Below are 25,017 nucleotides of genomic sequence, written 5' to 3' on the forward strand. Positions count from 1 at the left end.
TCTATATCCCTGTTACAACAGCATGACAAAATATAAATTAAATTTACAAAATGAGATAAACTGTATTTTCAGATTGATGGTTAACTATTAAAAATAATGTTTTGAAAGAAGAATACACACTCAAAATTCCTTTAAAAAAAAGTTCTATGAGAGCCAGACAAGAAAGTGGTCAACTAGAAGTACAGTCTGAAATGCAGGGAGCAATGACTATCTCCTGGTACTTGATCTTGGACATTCAAGCCCCCTACATACTACGAAGATGAATATCAGTCCTTTAAGCCTTTGGGTCCTTATGCTGGACTGTGGAGACCAGTGTACCATCTTCACCCTCCTTTATCAGATGAGCCTCAGGATGCCCCTCTTGGACACAGAAACAGCTTTGCACCTTTTCATCCTTTTGTACTGACTCTGATAAAGAAGGAGGGGCCCATCGTGAAAATCCTCATAACTCTTTCCTCTGCCTGTACTGCAACACTACCCCAGACCTTTGCATATTGCTCCCTAGGGAGGTCCCACCCGTCTTCATCTGAGGTAAAAGTAGTCCTCTTTCAGTGACTGATCAGTCTCCTCAGACTGCCTCCTCAAAATGAAGTTGCCTGTTGTGCTGTTGGTGCTGTTGCTGTTCAGGACTCCTGGTAAGAACACCAAGAAAAGAGAATGGATAGTGGGGATGAGTCCTGAGTCTCACTGCTGATCACAATGGCTTTGTCTATGAAGAGAAGATGGATCTTATCCTCCAGGATGGGGCCTGTGATATTTACCTCAGTGAGTGGGAGGACCCAGATGGAAAGGAACCTGTATTACAATGAAGATTATGTCACATATGGACTGGGATGGTCTAAACAACAACTAGAAGCCCCTTAGGGCTTTAAGTTCATTTGTTTTGTTAAAAAGCAAATTTTAGTGTAATAAAGCATTTTATGTAATATAAACATCTAAACTGAAATAAATTTAAAAAAAATCAACTAAGTTAGATCATGACTTTGTTCTTCTCTATCTTTATTTCAGTTTCTAGAGGGGATGTTGTGATGACTCAAACTCCACTCTCCCTGCCTGTCAGGCTTGGAGATAAAGCCTCCATCTCTTGCAGGTCTAGTCAGAGCCTTGTACATAGTGATGGAAACACCTATTTGGAGTGGTACCTGCAGAAGCCAGGCCAGTCCCCAGAACTCCTCATCTATGGGATTTCCAACCGATTTTCTGGGGTCCCAGACAGGTTCAGTGGCAGTGGGTCAGGCACAGATTTCACACTCAGGATCAGTAGTGTGGAACCTGAAGATTTGGGAGTATATTACTGCTTCCAACGTTCACATGTTCCACCCACAGTGGTGCAGGCACTAACAAAAACATCTTTGCTTGGGGTGGCCCAGCTACCAAACTTGTTACTTCTCTGTGAGACAGAGCTCCTGAGGAACTCTTCATTATTTGTTGCAGTGGAGGGCCTTGGAGCATGAGTACCATGGCTACACCTCACTGCTCATGCATTTCTGGTCTCATCAGCTGCAGTAACAATGATACTTCATCTGTCTCAGGAAATTGGTGAATATGTTCCCTCTCATCAATTAGGAATAATGGGGTTAAAGCCAATTGAAAACCTATTTTGATACTATAGGACTTGTCTGCCTTTCTCATTCAAAATTATCCATTAAAGCAGTCCAGAACTGACTGATATATATATATATATATATATATATATATATATATATATATATTCTTCTATTAAACTGTCTCCTTTACTGTACTCCTTAGTCAATGTTCTATTGCTATGAAGAGACACCATGATCATGACAACTCTTGTAAAAAAAAATGCATTCATACAGTGTTTGTTTAGAGTTTCAGAGGTTTAGTACTTTGTTAGGTTGGGAAGAGCGGTGGCACACAGGCAGACGTGGTGCTGGACAAGTAGCTGAGAATTCTACATATAGATCTGTAGGCAGCAAGAAGAGCAATCCAGCTGGCCTGATTTGGGCTTTGAGAAACCTCAAAGCCCAATTTCAGTCATAGTTTCTCCTACAAGGCCATATATCCTAATCCTTTGAAATAGTGCCACTCCCTGATGACTAAGCGTTCAAATCCATGATCCTATTGGGCCATTCTCATTCAACCACCAAATGATATAATCATTTTATTTTTACCACATTTAATGGTTTTCATTTAAATTCTATTTTATTAATGTAAATATTGTATACCTTACTCCATTTTATTTTCTATTAATGTACAGTATGCTCACTGACTTTCAGACTATGTTTTTACTCATGAAATGTTTTATTTCTGACAAATTGTACTGTTTTCTCTATTCAGCTGTTCTTACTATTTGACTGCAAGATTTATTACAATTATATGCACAGTTATTGATGTGTAAGAACTTATGTATTATGCTAGCATTTCCTCATTGCTTTGAATATTTTTCCATGTTCCAATATTTTATGATTTTGTGTTTTTTTTCTGTTGAGAAAATTTATTTTTTTCTCCTTAACTTTTGTGAATTTTAGTGAATTTAATGCAAATATATTTTTTCACTGAATTCTTTGGAAATTTCTAATGGTAAATAATGATTTATTTTAGTTTCACCCCCATTATCTTCTTTCCTCTGTCATTGAAATTCTATTCTCTATATTCCCCACAAACCATAATGCTTTCTTTGATTTAGTGAGTTTACCTTTCTATTTGCTTATATGAATATGAGTTAGGGGTTATTGACTGGAACATTAAGCTAAAGACAATATAATACCCTTTCCTAGAAACAAATAACTCCTTCTAGTCTGTCAATGAATAGTGTAGAGTTAGCCTCCTCTCCATGAAAGTTGAAATAATGATACATCCAATCTTCTGCAGATCTTGCACTGGTAACCATGGCAGTGAGTTCAGGAGTGCAGTACAATGATCATGTCCAGAATGCACTTTTCACAGGACTCCTTGCTATGATCTGGTTCTTATGGTCTTTCTACATCCTGTTGTGAGGCATTTTTTGAGCCTGGTTGGGATGATACAAATAACTTCTTGAGGATAAGTGTGAGTACTCTACAGTTATCCTTCATAATTTGAAAAGCTGTGAGGTTCTACATTATGGAACACCCACTCACAAAAAATGAATTTCTCTTCCTAATCCTATGGGGATCAAAGTGCTAGAGAGGTCTCCAGAAGATACCTGCACAATAGACTAATAGCAGTGGTTGAGAGAAAGCCCAAACTGACCTACTCCCGTGATCAGATGGCCAAACACCCTGTCATGGTAGAACTCTCCTTCAATGACTGATGGAAGCAGATGCATCGATCCATGGCTAGGCCCCAGGTAGAGCTCTGGGAGTCCAATCGGTGAGAAAGAGGAGGGATTGTATGAGCCAGAATTGTTGAAACCATGACTGGAAAAAGCACAGGGACAAATAGCCAAACTAGTGGAAACACATAAACTATGAATCAGTAGCTGAAGAGCCCCCAACTGAATCAGTCCCTCTAGATAAGTGAGACAGTATATTAGCTTGAACTGTTTGGGAGGCACCCAGGTAGCAGGACTGGGACCTGTCCTTAGTGCATGAGCTGGCTGTTTGCAACCTGGGGCCTATGCAGGGACACTTTGCTCAGCCTGGGTGAAAGGAAGAGAGACTGGAGCTTCCTGGACTGAATCTACCAGGCTGAGCTGAATCCCCAGGGGAGTCCTTGCCCTGGAGGAGATGGGAATTGGGGATGGATTGGCGGGAAGGCAGGGGTGGGGTGCTGGAGGAGGGAGGACAGGGGAATCTGTGGCTGATATGCAAAATTAAATTAAATTATGAAATTAAAAAATGAATTTCTCTGGTGAAGATTGACCGCATAACAAATCTATAGGTGTACATATAAGTATTTAGAAGCCAATTTGACACAATGCCTATTCAGAAAAATATCAGTTGCAAATTACCTCACAGGGCATATGACTTTCCAAGCCACTGATACATAACTAGCTTTGCAATATTAGACAGTAGTTCTCTGCCAGAGAGTGGGTCACAGATTCAATGAGAAAGTTCTGGTTTAGCTTCATGATAAGGATTGTTGCAGAAGTTAGGATCCTGCCATACACATTGCCATTATTGTAGGTTATGAATTCCATACCTGAGCAAGACTTGATTGCTATTTTCTTCACCAGGATTTTGAAGAAATCCATTCAGAACCATGAAAGCTTGCCAGCCAGAGGGAGAATTTCAGCTGAAATTATGTCTTTAGCACTAGGGATTTACTTACTAGTTATGGTGGTCAATCAAGAAAACTAACAATAGCCTGTATTGATTCTTGGCTTTGAGGCCTCCCTCATAAGGAGGATCTTTATCCATGTGCTTCTCTATAATCCCTACATTGAAAAGCCGAGGCAGAAAATTTGTAAATTCAAGGCCATCCTGGGATTTGTAGGATATTCTAGAGAAGCCTGAGCTAGTAACAGCAAGACTATGTCTCAATAAACTCCAAACCATTCAATAAAAATTATTGCTCTATTCTGCCAATCCTCTGTATTTGCAATATAAAAGAAATGCTTTCACTAGGACAAAAAAATAAGCCTGTAAATTCTGAATTCACAGGGAAGTGATTCCTGAGCAAGTGTACAACAGGAAATTAGGACCCTGCTGCTGTGCATCTCCCCTTCTATATTCACTTCTGAAGTACTGGTTGTATCTTGTGTTTGAATTCCTATTTGCATGTGTGATCCTGATGTCTTATTAACTTTCTCTTGCTGGAATGAAACACCTTGATAAAGATAACTTTTAAAGAAAGCCTTTAATCGTGTTTAGAACTTCAGATGACTAGATTTCATAGTGGCTAAGGAAAGGCATGGCAGTAGGAACATGTGAGAGCTCACATATGGATCCACAAACATGAGGCAGGGAGAAGCTCATCCCCATGACACACTACCTCTAAACAAACCACACTCATCTCCATTCCAAACAGTTCCATCAAGGCAGATCAAGTGTTCAAACATATGAGATCAATGGGCCACCTCATTCAAAATAGCAAACCTGGATACCAAGAAAATGAGAAGGGAGATGAATATGGTAAAGGGTATCCACCAGATTTTGACCTTTACTTCAGAAGGGAAAATTCAAATTGTCATTGTTGAAAGTATCCTTTACATTGCTCCAGTATATAAAACTATAATAGAGAATAATCTGCCCTTGAACTGCTTAAATTATGAAGATAGGTTGAGTGTGAGTGCTAATAAAGCAGAAAAATAGTGTAATATATTTTTGAGACAAAAGCTACATACACTAAGCAAAAAAGGGAAATTAGTCTCTGATGGAAGGACTCATATGAACCAGTATGGGCTTGATCATCAGTATCTAAGATCTCCATACAATAGCTCTCTCAAATATGAAGGGTAATATTATAATGTATTATTTTGTCAAATAGAGAGAAATGTTTGTCAAACAAGTTAGACTCATGGAAATGTTAAAGTGAATTAGTCAAGTGTTGCTAATTAGCTAAAACACCAGGATAAAATCTATTGCTCCTCATGCTGGTCACAGAGTCCTTAGTATCATTGCTGATTTATAATTTATTTATTTTTCATAAACTGATTTTATGGTGCAGAGACTTTCATTTATGAGAGCAATGAAAATACCTAAATTGTTCATATAATTAGGATGTATAACATACAGAGAGAAATAAAACATTTACCATGGGCTGAGAGGGAGGCATTCTGCATTATGCTGTTATTCTGCCATCTACAAATTTTCTATGACTTGAATCTTGTGTAATTGATCCTGATTTCATTTGTTTTATTTTTAATTTTTATTTATTCATCTCTGTTACCATACATCCCAACCCCAGTTTCCCCTTCTTCCACTCCTCCCCGTTCCCTCTCACCCCTCCCATTTCTCCTAGATCCACTGCTCCTCTGTTTTCTTTCAGGAAAAAACAAAAAACAAAAAACAAACAAACAAACAAACAAAAAAACAGTTCTCCTTGGGATATCAACTGAGCATGGCATAACAAGATGCAAAAGACTAGGAACAAACCCATGTATAAAGGCTGGACAAGGCAACCAAGTAGGAGGAAGAAAGTCCCAAGAGGAGGCAAAAAAAAAAATCAGAGACACCCCTACTCCCACAGTTAGGATTCCAACAAAAAACTCAACCTAAACAACCATAACAGATATGCAGAGGATCTAGCACAGCAATGCAGGCTCTGGCATTGCTGCTTCAGTCTCTGTGAGCTGCTGTGAACCATGTTTAATTGATTTTGTGGGATATGTTCTATTTTTATCCTTGACTCCTTCTGCTCCTACAATCCTTCCTCCCCCTGATCGCCAGTATTCCCTGAATTCATTTGCTTTAAACATTCAGAATATGTCAGGTGTGTTGAATACCAACTTAACTGGTCTTCTTCTGAGTTTGTGTTTCCCTCTGCTGGTTACCTGTTCAAATGCTGAAGATTAATGGACATCTAAGCATGCTTATCCTTTACAAGTTGAGCAGTGTGAACAATCTAATGCAGTCCATTGATAAAACTGAAGCTATCTAAAAGCACAGCACCTCACATTCTTTGACTTGGTGAATATTTATGTGGAATCCCTTTCTGTTTCTCATATTAAATGATGATAAATTTTTGATTTTCTGAGCATTCCACAATGTATCCCACCATATAACATGATAATGATAATCATGTAATTTTAACTTGATGAATTAAAAATGTGCATGGCCTAAGATATCATAGACTTAACATCCTTTAGGGGGTGGTACAGTATATAAATTCCATGGGCCTGTCCCATTGAAGAATTTCAGAGGACCAGATGTCAAAATGTCCCTCTATCTTCTTCCAGATTATATGTATATGTATATTATATCTTGCATATATTACCACCTGTAATTACTCAGACTGTTGAATAGGCATACCATACCTAGTACATAACATTTATTGATGTGTCACATTACCTGAAAGACTTGATTATGATTCAGCCTAAATCACAAGAGGGCATTACAGCAGGTTTAATTTTTGAATATGTGATGGTTCACTTGAGCTATTAAGCAATGTAGAGCATATTTTTATGTAAGGACAATGTCTTGATAAGGCTTGTACTATGTAAAATTTCTTAAGAGTCACAATATCAACTGCTGTGATTTTACAATATTGTGTCATCCTCATAAAACACAAACCAATAGCTCCTCACAGTAAAAGGAAGATAGCTTTCAGCCTTGGAGTCCTGTTAGACAAGTTTGTGAACTTTACTTAAGTATGTGTTAGCTCAGCCAAAACTGGATATGTTAGATTTACCCATGTTGAGAGTTTTATTGGACTGAACACTAGTTAGTTTGTGATGGAATTTGTACTTTTAGACCTGGATGCTAGAAGATACAATGGACACCATAATATTCTTGGTGATAGCAATAGTAGTGTCTAAATGTGCGTAATAAGAATTTCCTCGGTGTGCATAAACATTTTCTCATCTTCACGACCTATCCTAGATGACTAACAATAAGTTAGAGTACCAAAAATTAGAAGTTTTCTGCCGCATGTATGGTTAATGTGCAGAGACATGAACTTCATGGGATGGAGGAGTATCTGTGTAGGTACTTATCTGCACGTTTAAGGTTAGAAAATGTGGTAGAATGGGGTAGGTGTATACACATTTCTCTTGAATCAAAACATTATACACACTATGAGACAGTGGTGCACAAAACTGGTAGATGAACAGTCAGAATTCCCTGAAGAAATTCCTCTGACAAACTACTGCCTACAGGCTGACAAGACTGCAACGTGACACAGAAGATGAAGTAGTACTGGGAAAGGGACTCTGTCTCTGACTACTTTGTAAACAAGGATTTCCATGAATACATAATTGGGAATTTATTACTTGAGGCTTTTCTCTTCTTAAGTAATATGCCTGAAGTTTCAATAGTGTATAAAGCAAACAGTGCTGAACATGTAAAAAAGGAAATTTGGAGACATTATTAAATGATAACTAGAACTGTAAAATTGGAAATCCATGAAGGTGGTTTAGAAATAAATCAATTAAAGGTAAATTAACACAAGTAGCTTTGGATGATTTGTATAGAATTACTGTTAAGTGGATAATCTTGGTTATATGTAATCTATAAACCTAATCTGCCCTAAGCCTACTGCCTCAGAGTTGAATAAATGGACAAATTCATCATCACCATCTCTGGACTCAGTGAATGTTATCTTTAAATTAAAGGGAGAGTTTTTGTTTGATTAGGAAAATGAATAAGTAAGGGAGCAGCAGCATGAAAGTGAGCACAGGGAACCTTTGGAACTGAGATCTCGATTCCAGCATTGACTGTAGTGAGTACATACATTGTCCTCCAAACTCATCACTTTGTGTACTTGGTATAAGTGGAGTTTGCTCATGTAGCCATACTTCAGTAAGACAGAAAGTGAGATTTGACGGTTGCAGTTTGGTGGAGCATGTACTGGGTTCTAAACAGCTGTGATAAACATTGGAGGTGTATCCTAATAACTATAAATCTTTATTTTTGTCTCATGTAGGATACATGCAGGCAGAACATGCTTTCACACAAAAAATCATTTTTTAAAAACTATTTACACTTAGTATGCATTTCATTGTCTCCCATAGGTTTGAATACTTTGGGTTTTTTTTTGTTTGTTTGTTTATTTTTATTTTGACTTATTTAAAGAGAAATAATTAACCAACATGTTTGACAATTTTATATTTCTATAATATAATCTTAATGTCCTCTCCTCATGTCTTCTCTCATCCCCACCAACCCCATCAAGCCACTCCCCAAACCCCCATCAGTTACTTGGCAGTTTGATGACATTTTGTTTTGCCAATTGTTTTGCTCAGGCCCATATCTTTGCACATAGCATTGGGATTATCAATAGGAATGCAACTAAAGACAATGCCTTTTCCTCTCTCAGATAGTTCAGAAGTGAGAGCAAAGACCCTGATCCCCTCCTCCATCTGTGATTCACTGCTGTAAAGCCCATTCTTGAGCAGACCCAGTGCACACTTCCCCTGATGTGTGTGACTGTGATTGATGCATCTTGCACAGATAATGAAATTTAACAGGATTTCTTCCTATTCCTTGGTCCTGTCTTTCTAAGCAGTAGAGACTGGCTTAAATGACTTGTTTAAGGTTTAGTATTCTCTGCTTACTCACATCACATTGGCTGTTAATGAATCTGTTGTCACTGTAAGTCCCAATAAAGAATCATTTCTAATTAAGACTAAATTTTCAATGTATATTACCATATATATTTAGATGGAAGTTTGACCATTGTAATTTATAAGTATAATAATGCAGTAAAGATGTAGTATTTGACCCCACTTTATTGATGTATTTAGTAGAAGAACTGCTTGTACTGCCAATTTTCCAGGCATGTCTTCATTTGCTACCTGGAACAGCATGACCTGGAGAAATACCTGTAACAATAGGTTGTTGCCCTAAACAACCTACTGATTGCCATGCATGCTTCTGTAAAGTCTTGCTTGCTTGCTCACTCCACCTAGTGGTTTTAGACTATAAAATGAGAATATAAACTAGACATCAAATCATAGCTCCTTTAAGAAGCCATCCTAGATCTGGTCCATGGGTAATATTCTAATATTCTCCCCTTTTCTACTCTCTTTAGTGTCAGGGGCATATTCCAGAAGGATTTCCACAACAAATCTACTTTAGGTACAGTATTAAATTACCATTTAGAGCCTGTGATCGATCTCAATGCTAGTTTATTTCCCCCATGTTTAAAGTATTAGCCATGAATTCCCTCCTCAACTCCAATCTGAAAGTGTTTAGTTACATACAATAATGTGAGTACTGTGTAGGTGCACATATCATGTTTGTTAGGCTAGGCTATTAGATGATAGGATTCATGAAAGGGTATGACCATCAATGTCTTCTCTCCCCCAGCAAACATCACAGCATTTCCTGGAACTATGAAAGCTACACATCAGGGGAGAAGCATGTAGTTTGCTGTGGTTTCTCTACTATGCACCTGAAGTACATTTCATCATCAGAAATATGGTTTATCATCCAGTTCTGGTGGACAACCAAGAACAAATATAGGACTTTCTAACAGTAAGTTAACCTCTGGGTCCTCTCGGGCCAATAACTCCTTATAATGTATTCACCCCTGTTACTGGAGATTTGCTTAATATTGCTGTTGTGGAAATAGCTTGTTATAGCCATATGGAATATATCCCTTGAAACTATTTTTAATTAATAAATTATATTGTTGTTTGGTTATGATATAGTATTTTTCCATGTTGTTCCTTCATATCTATAGCTCATTTATTAGGTATTGGTTTTATTGATTTTTTTTAGTTCTTTATGTATTCTAGATATTAATCCTCTGCCAGATACAAAGCATACAAAGGCTTCCTCTCATTTTGTAGACTGAACTTCAACCAAATGATGGTTCCCTTTGCTGAACAGATTTTATTAGATTTGGGACATCCTACTTGTCAACTGTTGGCCTTATTTCTTGAATGATCACTATCTTTTACACTTTTCCATGGCTGTAAAGAGACACGATGACCAAAGCAACTCTTGTAAAAGAAAACATTTAATTTAGGGCTTACTTACAGTTTCATAGGGTTTTTCCATTATAATTATGGCAGGGAGTTTGGTGACAAGCATGTGGCTGAGAGCTGTATATCCTCATCTACATGCAGCAGGAAGAGAGAGAGAACCTTGGACATGGCATGGGCTTTGAAATCTCAAAGCCAACTTCTAATCACATACCTCCTCCAGCAAGTCCACACCTACTCCATCCAAGATACACATTCTAATGCAACCCTAATAGCTAATTAACTTGGGGATATGCAGCAAATATATCAGCCTATCAGGGCCAATCTCATTCAAAGCACCACAGTCCCAGTCCTGTGTAGAGAGTTCTTACCTACTTTTAAATGCTTTAGCATATTCCCTAACATAACATATTCCAAAGCTTCCAGATTTGTTAGTTTCAGGTTTTACATTGAGATATTTGAACATTTGGGAATTCTTTTTTTTGTATTGGTGAGAGATAGGGTATAGTTTCATATTCTACATTTGTACATTCATTTTTCCCATTTGTTGATGTTACTGTCTTTGCTTCTGTATTCGTTTGTGAGTTCGTGTGTTTCCCTGATGGTCAAACAGTTGATTCTAGTTGCTTTGACAGAATCTGGGTATTCAGATCTGTTTCAATTATCTATGAGTATTTCTGTGTTAATTTCATAGTCTTTATTATTCTTGTCCAGTGATATTATTTAAGGTTAGTTATGGTACTGCCTCCCAGCATTATTCTTTTATACTAAGTTTGCATATGAATATTGGGACTTTTTTCTATCTACGAAGATGTTAATTATGGTTTCATTGTATCTACAAGTTATTTTCAGTAGAATGATCATTTGTTAATCAATAAGCATGTACAGTTTTTCTATATTTTACTCTTGTCTTTGATTCATTTGTACAGAATTTAAAACAAGAACTTTAAGGGTGGTAGTATCTTGGCAGGTGAAGACAATTGCCAGGAATCCAGACCATCTGAAGTCAGTCCCTGTTACCCCCATAGTAAAGGGGAGAGCTGACTACAGAACGTTGTTCTCTGACTTTTATAACACACACACACACACACACACACACACACACACACACACATACATGCACACCACAAATAAATATAAATTAATAAATAATGAAAGGAAACATCTTAATGACCATTTATAAGTTCGCAATTGTCTTTTGGTGTCTTTTTTAGTGGATTGTTTCAGTTATTTTTCAAGAAATAGAAAGATAGTACATGATATGGCTGCCATAAATTTATGTTTTGGAGAGAGAATCATTTCAAGCATAAATTAACAGGATACTTTCAGTGGAAAAGAAGGTCTGTTAATGAAAATCAGAAACTAGAGAAAGATGGATTCTAGTTTTAGTAGGATAAGAGAGGCAGTTTGCTTTTAGTAACTGACTGTCCTGACAAAGAACAAACTGCCAGAGAAGATCCTGTGATCACTGTATTTGTTAAAAACAAGATATGAAGGCCCTGGGAGATCTCCAGTAAAATAGCTGAAAGTTCCTACTATAATTTCCTGCAACAAATAGAACCAAACTAGAGAATAAACAAACACTGGCTAGCTTGAGAGCTGCACTGAAGTACAGTGGGTTTTTATGGACACACTAAGTTACGCTAAGATGCAAATGACATTGTAAAGCAATGCATAAAGCACCCTATGTGGATTATTGCTATGAAACACTTGGCCACATTTCAACACTAGGAGGAAGCAGCTGAACCCTAGGGAGGTAAAGAGTTTTTGTTCCAGTCTGTATCACAGTGTGCATGGGACACTACTCCACTGTTGACAGTAGTAAGTGGCAGCATCTTCAGCTTCAATAGTGCTGATTGTGAGAGAATAAGAGGTCCCAGATCCACTGCCACTGAAGCGAGCTGACACTCCTGAAGCCAGGCTGGATGTGCCAGAAATCAGGAGCTTAGGGGAGCCTCCTGGTTTCTGCTGGAACCAGTTCAAGTAACTGGAGCCTACACTTGAGCTGGCACTGCAGGTCATGGTGACACTCTCCCCTTGAGATGCAGCCATGGATGCTGGAGACTGGGTAAGAACAATTTGTCCATTGGACACTATGAGCAGGATAAAGCAATGAATAGAAAGAGGTTTTAGTACAAAGAGACAAAAAATAACTTCATACCACCAGATATTCAGAAGAAAGAAAATGAAAAATGTTATTTTTTGACTCAAACTTCCCTAGGGAAAAGAATTGTGGATTCTGAGCTCAAATTCCCTCCCATATCCTACCTGTGACACTAATTAGTAGGAAGCTGAAAATCTGCACCAGAAAATCCATTGTGCTTTCTACTCCCAGTCTCAGGCTAATTACTGCTCTTCTCATAAGTACATCTCTTTAAAACAGCTGGGAGACATTTCTGGTTTCTGAGGATGAAGTATGCAAATAGCAAAATATAGTCTAGGCAGTTTTTGTCTTTTAAAATCCTGTGGTCTTTTAAGCATGACAAACCTGGTTAATACAAGAAAATACCTACTTACTTGTAGACATTACATTGATAAGGAAAGAAATTTCTGTTTTTCTTTTCCTCCTTCCTGGTGCCTACCTCTAACCTAGAATTTTACCCATGTATATCTGTAAAGACTGGCATGTTCTACTGAGTGGTTGAAGGTATATTTCTTCCATGATAAAGCTGTGTTGAGGATGCCTCTTTATAGCACTCTCAGAGAACTTCTAGCAGCCTTATATGGTTCTTCTTTTCCTGGAAGTTGCTCAGCTGAGACCTCACTCACCCATTCTAGTCTAATCAGATGACCATGCTCACAAAGCACTTGGAAAACCAGCATCTAAGTGTTTGCTCTGAAACCCGTGTTGATTTGTGGCATTTCTGCAATGTTCAAGGACCTAGGCGATCTCTTGGATAGTAGAGAAAATGTCTCCCATTGACATGGAAAGCAACACAGGAACTGATTTTGTAGCAACTGTTATTTGTTCAGGATACTACCCCATATTGGATTTAATATAAGCCTGAGCTGGAGGTTCATGGAGAGTCTCTCATCTGAATAACCACTATCCTGCCCCATTCTCTGTTTCTCTTACCACATGACATATAATTATCTGGAGATATCTGAGGATACTTTTTTTCTTGTTGTTGTTGTTCTTGTTGTTTGAGACAGGGTTTCTCTGTGTAGCTTGTACCTTTCCTGGAACTCACTCTATAGACCAGGCTGGCCTCAAACTCACAAAGGTCCCACTGCCTCTGCCTCCCTAGTGCTAGGATTAAAGGTGTGTGCCACCACTGCCTGCCCTGAGCACACTTTTTAAATAAATTATATTTTAATTATTAAAGAGCAACAGCTCCTGAATCTGCAAATTCATTTGTAAGTTTGATGAAAAGTTTTATTTTATCTTACAAATTTCAAATATGTTCCTATAATCTTTAAAGTTAACCAGAGTCCTTGAGGCAGCATGGGGAATCTCTCTAGATCATCTTTATGAATCGGCCCCCATCCTTCAATTCATAATATACTTCTTCCATTGTGTAACAATGATTAGGAAAAATAACTGAATATATACACATATTGAATATACTGAAATAAGTATTGTTGAATTCAAATAACTTGTAGAGTATGCTTTTCTTAGCACTCAATTTTATGTAAATGGTTAATATTCCTTCAAGAAAACCAAGTAGTCCTGTTCTTCATTGTTTGTGTTTAGGAGTTAGTTGCTAGTCTTATTCTTATTCCTCAAAATGAAAGATTTTCCATTATTTTTTGAGAAAATAGTTTTTATATTTCATCAGTAAGGGCATTAAGACATTCTTACTGTTGTATCAGACAAACAAATCAATCCATTGGTCCATGGGTCTCATTGTGGATAACAAAAGGATATTTTCATCATATCACTTCTGAAACTAGTGTTGGATTCCCATGAAACCATAAAATGCACAAAAAATAAAATACTATTGTCTCTATGAGACTGAAGGAACCCAATCTTTTAATATTTTTTTTTAGGTTTTTTTTAATTCTCTGTGTATATCTTACATGTATTTATGTGCAGGACATGAATGTTTAGTAACTAAAGAAGTCAAAAGAGGGCTTCAGGTACCCTGGAACTGGTGTTCTGAATGGTTGTAGAGTTATACTCAGATCGCAGGGAACTCCAAATACTGGGCACAAATCCTGGATATGAAAACAAAGAGCCTTTATTTTCTTCTGGCTTGGAGCTTGGACTCTCTGAGTCAGCAGTGAGAGCAGAGGGCCACAAGCCCAGTCAGGGTGGGTTTTTATTATAGCAGAGGTTGGGGTGAGGGGATTTCCAGGGTTCAGGACCCTAATTGGCTGACATTTGTCTAGGGGTATAGGGAATGTTTGGAAGGCCAGGAAATTCCCTTTAGATGCATGCTCTCCCTGGGTATGGTCATCTTAGGCCTTTTTTTGAGTATAGGTGTTGCCTGCCAGAAGCTGTATCTGGGCCTCTAAGCCTGTCATGACAGCTGTGTGGTCAAGCTGTTTTGCCTGCCCCCCACATTCTCCCCTTCACAAGTACCAATTACAGGACTCAATCATGAGTCCTATCTGCCCAGGAGTTTAAGGTATTAGGACATAAGAACCATAGCTAACAATTTTTTCTAGAGAAGTGTCATCTATATCTATTGCCATTCTTAAGTTGCTTTAGTTCTGATCTTTGAGTCAGTTTAACAACTCTGAACCTATTTTCCTGGAATGTCAATGGACATTATAGTTATCCATTTTGGAACCCATGACAGGGGGTTTCCTTTCACCAACATTACTACCTATTTTGGGGAGGGAACATGGGATGATATATTCTCTTCTGGAACTGCTTCTAGCTGACATTGGGGTGCCAAAGTCAGGGCCTTAAAAAAGGCTGAAATATCATAGTTAAAGCATGTGATGAGTATCTGTAAAACAGTAGAAGTGAACTCATATCTTTGGTCCTAGCAAGAAATACAGTTTTGGGTTAAAAACCTGTGCATTTTCCTTCTGTCTTGAGAGCCAGGTAAAATGTGTAAAGGATAACAGTTGTCCTAGTTTGGAAGTAATTGCCACTCATAATCCCATAATCTCATATAGAGTGGCACTATTAGGAGGTGTGGCTTTTTTGGAGTGCATATGGCATTGATGGAGGAAGTGTGTCATTGTGGAGGTGGAGTGTGAGGTATCATACTCAGGATACCACCCAGTGTGTCTGTCAGTTGACTACCTGTTGCCTGCAAGATTTAGTATTCTTAGCTCCCATACCACATCTGCCTGCCTGTTAAATGTTTTCTTTTTTGTTTTGTATTTTATTTATAAGAGTTGCCATGGTCATGGTGTCTCTTCCCAGCAATTAAAAACACTAAGACAATAATGAAATAACCTAGTACTTTCATCAGTCCTAAAGTGGAAAAAATAGGTTAATTAAATTTAAGACTAATCAACCTTCTAGTACCTGATTTAACATATAATCCTCAACTGATTGACATGCTTATATGCAAAATTGAGCTGAACTCTGAAGCAAAACTAAAAAGATCTACATAAAATAAAAGTACAAATAATAGGCTTTGTCTTGTTGACAGTAACACATTTTGGGCACCTGAAAATATAAGTGAAAATTCAATGTGTTTAGCAAAAGCCACCTCTATATCCCTGTTATAATAGCATGACAAAATGTAAATTAAATTTACAAAATTAGATAACTATATTTCCAGATTGATGGTTAACTGTTAGAAAATAATGTTTTGAAAGAAGAATACACACTCAAAAAATTCTTTCAGGAAACATTCTGTGAGAGCCAGACATGGAGGATATTATCTAGAAGTACAGTCTGAAACACAGGGTGCAATGACTACCTTCTGGTACTTGATTTTGGACTTTCAGTCCTCTACACACTAACAACATGAATTTCTGTTATTTATGCCTCTGGGTCTTTATGTTAGACTGTGGAGACCAGTGTTCCATCTTCACCCTCCTTCATCAGAAAAGCACCAGCAGGTCCCTCTTGGACCAGAAACAGCTTTGCTCCTTTTTAACTTTTGTTCTGACTCTGGTAAAGAAGGAGGAGCCTTCATGAAAATACTCATAACTCTTTCCTCTGCCTATACTGCAGCACTAACCCAGTACTTTGCATATTGGTCCCTAGGGAGGATTCACCCTTCCTAGTCTGAGATAAAAGTAGTCCTCTTGTAATGACTGATCAGTCTCCTCAGACTGCCTCCTCAAAATGAAGTTTTCTGTTGTGCTGTTGGTGTTGCTATTGCTCAGGATTCCTGCTAAGAACAGTGAGAAAGGAGGATGGGTAGTGGGGATGAGCCCTGAGTCTCACTGCTGATCACATGGCTTCTGTTCATGTAGGGAAGATGGATCTTATCCTCCAGGATGGGGCCTGTGAGATTTACATCTGTGAGAGGGAGGACCCAGATGGAAAAGATCCTGTATTATAATGAAGATTATGACACTGGGATGTTCTAAATACAGCCACAGTCCCCTTAGGGCTTTTAATTCAATTTTTTTTTAAAAGCAAATTTTAGTGTATAAAAATTTCATGTAATATAAACATCTAAACTGAAATAAATTAAAAAAAAAAAAGAAATAAGTTAGACCATGACTTCGTTCTTCTCTATCTTTATTTCAGCTGCCAGAGGGGATGTTGTGATGACTCAAACTCCACTCTCCCTGACTGTCAGCCTTGGAGATAAAGCCTCTATCTCTTGCAGGTCTAGTCAGAGTGTTGTACATAGTAATGGGAACACCTATTTGCACTGGTACCTACACAAGCCAGGCCAGTCTCCACAGCTCCTGATATACAGGGTTTCCAACTGATTTTCTGGGGTTTCAGACAGGTTCAGTGGCACTGGGTCAGGCACAGATTTCACACTCAGGATCAGCAGAGTGGATCCTGAGGACTTAGGGGTAAATTACTGCTTCCAACGTTCACATGTTCCACCCACAGTGGTACAGACTCTAACAAAAACATCTTTGCTTGGGGTGGCCCAGCTGCCAAACCTGTTACATCTCTGTGAGAGAGCAGTGCTGGGGAACTCCTCATTATGGATTGCAGCTGAGGGCCTTGGAGCATGAGTATCATGGCTACACCTCATTGGTCATGCATTCCTGGCCTCTTCAGCTGCAATAACAATGATATTGCCTTTGTCTCAGGCAAATGGTGAACATGTTCCCTCTCATCAACTAGGAATAATGGGGTTAAAGCTGAATGAAAACCTATTTTGATTTTACAGGACTTGTCTGCCTTGCTGACTGAAAATTATCTATTAAAGCAGTCAGGAACTGAGACATATTCCTCTATTAAACTGTCTCCTTTATTGTATTTCTTAGGTAATGTTCTATTGCTATGAAGAGACACCATGTCCACAGCAACTCTTGTAAAAAAAAAATAAGCATTCAAACAGTGTTTGTTCAGAGTTTCAGAGGTTTAGTACTTTGTTAGGTTGGGAAGAGTGGTGGCATACCAGCAGACATGGTGCTGGACAAGCAGCTGAGAATTCTACATACAGATCTGTAGGCAGCAAGAACAGCAATCCACTTGGCCTGATTTGGGCTTTGAGAAACCTCAAAGCCCAGTTTCATAGTTTCTCCCACAAGGCCATGTTTCCTAATCTTTTCACATAGTGCCAATCCCTAATGACTAAGCATTCAAAACTATGATTTATGGGAGCCATTCTTATTCAAACCACCACAGCATATAATCATTTTATTTTTGCCAGATTTAATGGTTTTCATTTAAATTCCATTTTAATAATGTAAGTGCATACCTACTCTTTTATTTTCTATTTATGAAAAGTATGTTCATTGACTATGTCTTTACTCATGAAATGTTTCTTTTCTGACAAATTGTACTGTTTTCTCTATCCAGCTGTTCTTACTATTATATTGAAAGATTTATTCCAATTATATTCAGTTATTGATGTGTAAGAACTTATATATTATGCTAGTATTTTCTGATTGTTTTAAATATTTTTCCATATTTCAATATTTTATGGTTTTGTGTTTTTGTCTATTGAGAAAATTTATTATTTTCTCTTTAACTTTTGTGAATTTTAGTGAATTTAATGCAAATATATTTTCCACTGAATTCTTTGGAAATTTCAAATGGTAAAAAATGATTTATTTTAGTTTCACCCCATAATATTCTTTCCTCTCTCATTGAAACTCTATTCTCTCTACTCCCTACAAACCATAATGTTTTCTTTGATTTAGCAAGTTTATTTATTTTTTTGTATGAATATGAGTTGGGGGTTATTGACTGGAACATTAAGCTAAAGATAATATAATACCCTTTCCTAGCAACCATTAACTCCTCCTAGGCTGTCAATGAATAGTGCAAAGTCAGCCTCCTCTACATGAAAATTTAAATGATGATACATCCAATCTTCTGCACATCTTGCACTGGTAACCATGGCAGTGAGTTCAAGAGTGAAGTACATTGATCATGTCCAGAATTCACTTTTCACTGAACTTCTTGCTATGCTCTGGTTCTTATGGTCTTCCTACATCCTGTTGTGAGACATTCCTAGAGCCTGTTTGGGATGATATAAATATCTTGTTGAGGATAAGTGTGAGTATTCTACAGTTATCCTTCATAATTTGAAAAGCTATGAGGTTCTACTTTAAGGAAAACCCACTCAAAAAATGAATTTCTCTAGTGAAGACTGACAGCATAACAAACCTATGGGTATAAATATAACTATGTAGAAGCCAATTTGACACGATGCCTATTCAGAAAAGTACCAGTTGCAAGTTACTTCATAGGGCATATGACTTTTCTAGCCATGCACACTCATCTGGCTTTGCAATACCAGACAGTAGTTCTCTGTCAGAGAGTGGGTCACAGATTCTATGAGCAAGTTCTAGGTTAACTTTACAATAAGGATTATTGCAGAAGTTAGCATCCTGCCACACACGTTGCCGTGATTGTAGATTATGAATTGCACAGCTGAGCAAGACTTGATTGCTATTTTTCTTCACCAGGAGTTTGAAGAGCTTTGTCCAGAACTATGAAAGCTAGCCAGACAGATAGAGAATTTCAGCTGAAATTATGTCTTTAGCAATAGGGATTCACTTTCTAGTTATGGTGGGCAATCAAGAAAACTAACAATAGCCTGTATTGATTCTTGGCTTTGAGGCCTCCCTCAAAGGAGGATCTCTATCCATGTGCTTCTCTATAACTCCTACATTGAGAAGCTGAGGCAGAAATGTTGTAACATCAAGGCAAGCCTGGGATTTGTTGGATATTCTAGAGAAGCCTGAACTAGTCACAACAAAACTATGTCTCAAGAAACTCCAAGCCAATCAACAAAATTATCAGTATTTGTTTGCTCTATTCTATAAATCCTCTGTATTTGCAATATGCAAGAAATGCTTTCACTAGGCCAAAAAAGACACCTGTAAATTCTGAATCCACAGATCCGAGATCCACTGCTGCTCTACTTTAAGAGAAAACAAAACAAAACAAAACAACAACAAAAAAAAACAGTTCAAGCTTTTTCTTTTTCTTAAAGAAAACAGAGGAGCAGTGGAGGCAGTGGGACCAGGACCTGTCCTTAGTGCATGAGCTGGCTGTTTGGAACCTTGGACTTACACAGGGACACTTTGCTCAGCCTGGAAGGAGGGGACAGGACCTGCTTGTACTGAATCCACCAGGTTTAAATGAATCCCCAGGGGAGTCTTGGCCCTGGAGGAGATGGGAATGGAGGGGAGGGGTTGGGGGGAAGGTGGGGATGGGAGGGGGGAGGACAGGGGAACCCATGGGAAAAAAATAACTAAAAAAATTGAAAATAAATTATTAATTAAAAAAAATAATAGTCATCCCAGGGATATCAACTGAACATGGTATAAGAAGATGCAAAAGAATATGTACAAACCCATGTATCAAGGCTGGACAAGGCAACCCAGCAGGAGGAAGAAAGTCTCAATAGGAGGCAAAAATAAATTCAGAGACATGTGTACTACCACAGTTAGTATTCCCACAAAAACCTCAACCTGATCAACCACAACAGATATGAAGAGGATCTATCACACCCATAGGGACTCTGGGATTGCTGCTTCAGTCTCTGTGAGCTGCTATGAACCCTGTTTAGTTGATTTTATGGGATATGTTCACTTTGTATCCTTGACTCCTCTGACTCCTACAGTCCTTCCTTCCCCTGATCTCCAGTATTCCCTGAGTTCATTTGCTTTAAACATTCAGAATATCTGAGGTGTGTTGACTACCAACATAACTGGTCTTCCTCTGAGTTTGTTTTTCCCTCTGCTGGTTACCTGTTGAAATGTTGAAGATTAAGGGACATCCAAGCATGCTTATCCTTCTCAAATTGTGCAGTGTGAACACTATAATGTAGTTCATTGATAAACTAAACTGAAGCTATCTAAAAGCACAGCACCTCACATTCTTTGACTTGGTGAATTCTTTGACTTGGTGGAATCCCTTTCTGTTTCTCACACCAAATGATGATAAATCTTTGATTTTCTGAGCATTCCACAATGTATCCCACCATATAACATGATAATGATAATCATGTAATTGTAACTTGATTAATTAAAAAAGTTCAAGGCCTAAGATGTCATAGACCTACATCCTTTAGAATGTGGTACAGTATGTAAATTCTATGGGCCTGCCCATTGAAGAATTTCAGAGGACCAGATGCCAAATGTCCCTCTATCTTCTTCCATATTATATGTATATGTCTATTATATCTTGCATATATTACCACCGATAATTACTCAGAGTACTGAATACACACACCATACCTAGTACATAACATTTATTGATGTGTCACATTACCTGAAAGACTTGATTATGATTTAGACTAAATCACAAGAGGACATCTCAGCAGGTTTAATTTTTGAATATATGACATTTCACTTGAGCTAATAAGCAAATGTAGAGCATATTTTTAAGTAAGGACAATGTCTTGATAAGGCCTGTACAATGTAAAATTTCTTAAGAGTCACAATATCAATTGTTGTGGTTTTAAAACAATATTATGCCATCCTCATAAAACACAAACCAATAGTTCCTCACAGTGAAATGAAGATAGCTTTTAGCCTTGGAGTCCTGTTAGACAAGTTTGTGAACTTTACTTAATTATGTGTTAGATCAGCAAAAACTGGACATGTTAGAATTACCCATGTTGAGAGTTTTATTGGAGTGAACACTGGTCAGTGTGATAGCAAATAGTAGTGTCTAAATGTATGCAATAAGAATTTCCTCAGTGTGCATAAACATTTTCTCATCTTCATGTCCTATCCCAGATGACTAACAATAAGTTAGAGTACCAAAAATTAGAAGTTTTCTGCCGCATGTATGGTTAATGTGCAGAGACATAAACTTCATGGGATGGAGGAGTATCTGTGTAGGTACTTATCTGCATGTTCAAGGTTAGAAAATGTGGTAGAATGGGGTAGGTGTATACACATTTCTCTTGAATCAAAACATTATACACACTATGAGACAGTGGTGCACAAAAACTGGTAGATGACCTGTCAGAATTCCTTGAAGAAGTTTCTCTGACAAATTACTGCCTACAGGCTGACAAGACAGCAACATGACACAGAAGATAAAGGAGTACTGGGAAAGGGGTTCCTGTCTCTGACTACTGTGTGAACTAGGAGCTCCATGGATACATACTTGGCATTTTATTGCCTGAAGCTTTTCTTTTCTTGAGTAATATGCCTAAGGTTTTGATAGTGTATAAAGCAAACATTGGTGAGCAAGTAAAGAAGAAATTTAGAGATATTATTAAATGATAACCAGAACTGTAAAATTGGAAATCCATGATGGTGGCTTAGAAATAAAGCAATTATAAATAAATTCATACAAGTAGCTTTGGATTATTTGTATAATATGATTGTTAAGTGTATAATCTTGGTTATATGTAATCTGTAAACCTAATCTGCCCTAAGCCTACTGCCTCAGAGTTGAATAGATGGACAAATTCATGATCACCATCTCTCCACTCAATGAATGTTATCTTTAAATTAAAGGGAGAGTTTTTGTTTGATTAGGAAAATGAATAAGTAAAGGAGCATCAGCATGAAAATAAGCACAGGGAACCTTTGGAATTAAGGTCTGGACTTCAGCATTTACTGTAGTGATGGCTTCATGAGTACATACATTGTCCTCCAAACTCATCAAATTGTGTACTTGGCAAATGTGAAGTCTGCTCATGTAGCCACACATCAGTAAAATGGCTTTCAGAAGATGGCAAAGAATCCTAAGGAACTAAGTGATATTGTTCAGTGATATTACTTAAGGTTAGTTATGATACTGCCTCCCAACATTATTCTCTTATACTCAGTTTGCATATGAATATTGAGACTTTTTTCTATCTGTGAAGATAATGATCTTGGTTTCATTGTATCTACAAATTATTTTCAGTAGAATGATCATTTTCAGAAAATCAATTCTGTTAATCAATAAGTATATACAATTTTTCTATATTTTACTGTTGTATTTGATTTATTGTTACAGAATTTAAAAGAAAAATTTTAAGTGTGGTTGTGTCTCAGCAGGTAATGACAATTGCCAGGAAGCTAGACAATTTGAAGTCAATTCCTGTGACCCACATGCTAAAGGGGAGAACTGACTATAGAATGTTTTTCTCTGACTTCTACACACACACACACACACACACACACACACACACACACACACACACACCTCAAATAAAAACAAATTAATAAATAATCTTAAAGGAAACATTTTAATGGCAATTTATTAGTTCTCAATTTTCTTTTGGTTTCTTATTTTCGGGGGGTATAATTTTTAGTATATTTTATTTTTAATTATGGTTGTGTCAGCAGAGACAGTTGTTTGGATTAATTTCCAGATTTCTGGAAACAGAACTGCTAAATCCATTTTCCACACTCATGCTAGAGTTGTGGCTTTACAAATTCAATATAAGCTTATAACATTCATACTTAAAATTTACAAGTACCTCCCCATCACCTTCTAAATCATAAGCTTCTAAATGGCATGCAATTCCATGCTTTAGAGTCTGCCCCTGCCAGTCTTCCGACCTCATTCTGAATGCCTCCTTTTCTTTTCTTCCTTCCCTTTTTTTTACATTTTTTATTATTATATTTGTGTTTTTATCTGTTTTTACTGGATTGTTTCAGTGATATTTTTAAGAAATAGAAAGATAATGCATTATATGCCATGAATTTATCTTTGGAGAAAGAATCATTTCAAGCATAAATTAACAGGATACTTTTGGTGGGAAAGAAAGTCTGTTAATGAAAATCAGAAACTAGAAAAAGATGGATCATACTTTTAGTAGCAAAACAGAAGCAGTTTACTTTTAGTAACTGATTATCCTGGCAGAGAAGATCCTGTGATCATGTATGTAGAAGAAACAAGGTATGAAAGTTCCTAGAGATCTCCAGGAAAATAGTTGAAAAGTTCCTACTATGCTTTCATTCAACAAACAGAACCAAACTAGCGAATAAACAAACACTGGCCAACTTGAGAGCTGCAATAAAGTACAGTGGGATATTATGGAGACACTAATGTAGATGTAACTGTCTTATTAAATAAGAAACACAGAGGCAAATGCAGAGCTAAAAGCCAAAGAGGAATTGTAATATCAGCCCTTAAAATAATAACATTTTAATAAACTATATATAGTTTTATAGTTTTTTCTCCTTTTTTGTTTATTATATTTGTGTTTTAATTTTACACATCAGCCATGGGTTCCCCTGTCCTCCCCCGTCCCGCCCCCACTCCCACCTTCCCTGCATCCCCTCCCCTCCATTCCCATCTCCTCCAGGGCCAAGACTCCCCAGGGGATTCAATTCAACCTGGTGAATTCAGTACAGGCAGGTCCAGTCCCCTCCTTCCAGGCCCAGCAAAGTATCCCTGTTTAAGCCCAAGGTTCCAAACAGCAAGCTATTTGAAAAATTTTGTATTTTATATGGAAAAGTCTCTTGCAGGAACTACTTTATTAAATAACTTTATAATTAAAATAATACTAGTTGAAGAATATATAAACACAATCATCAGTAACATTAAAAGAACGACAATTAATTTAGTCTGTCATGATTTATTTAGTAATATATAGTATATTTTATTTGTTATTTTCTCTGTGTATTAAGATGGAAAATGAAAACCAATTAAAAATGAGCATACAGTAAAAAAAAAAACGCCAAAGAGGTCAGAGCAATAGCTAAGAGCTGATGCTAAAATTCCTTTCTTACCCTTCCTCTCAGTAAGAGACCTACTTCCTGTGTATCTGTCTTTTTATTGACTTTCTGTTCTGCCTTCTCATTGGTTGTAAATGCGACCATGTGACCTCCTCATCACTGCCTGTCTAGACAGACCTCCAGGTCCTCTATGGTTGGTATTGAGATTGAAGGCATGTGTCTCCATGCTGGCTGTATCCTTGAACACACAGAGATCTGCCTGTCATGTGATTGGGATTAATGGTATGCATGGCCACCACCAGGCTCTTGCTATAGCTTGCTATTAGCTCTGACCCCCATGCAACTTTATTTCTTAACATACAAATAAAATCACATTTCAGTACAAATAAATATCACCATACACTAAG

The 25,017-nt window shown here is 37.5% G+C and overlaps 2 gene segments (V, D, J or C); one reads left to right on the plus strand and one right to left on the minus strand.

Annotated features, from left to right (window-relative positions):
- The first annotated feature begins 586 nt into the window (after window positions 1-586).
- Window positions 587-1,454, plus strand: LOC118580166. The segment is given in 2 exon segments: window positions 587-635; window positions 1,009-1,454. Coding segments are annotated over 2 exon segments (495 nt in total).
- Window positions 1,455-12,256: 10,802 nt separating this feature from the next.
- Window positions 12,257-12,791, minus strand: LOC118580167. The segment is given in 2 exon segments: window positions 12,257-12,567; window positions 12,743-12,791. Coding segments are annotated over 2 exon segments (360 nt in total).
- Between the last annotated feature and the right edge of the window lie 12,226 nt (window positions 12,792-25,017).

The sequence above is a fragment of the Onychomys torridus genome, chromosome 3 (genome assembly GCF_903995425.1).
Source record: "Onychomys torridus chromosome 3, mOncTor1.1, whole genome shotgun sequence".
In the NCBI taxonomy this organism is placed as follows: Eukaryota; Metazoa; Chordata; class Mammalia; order Rodentia; family Cricetidae; genus Onychomys; species Onychomys torridus.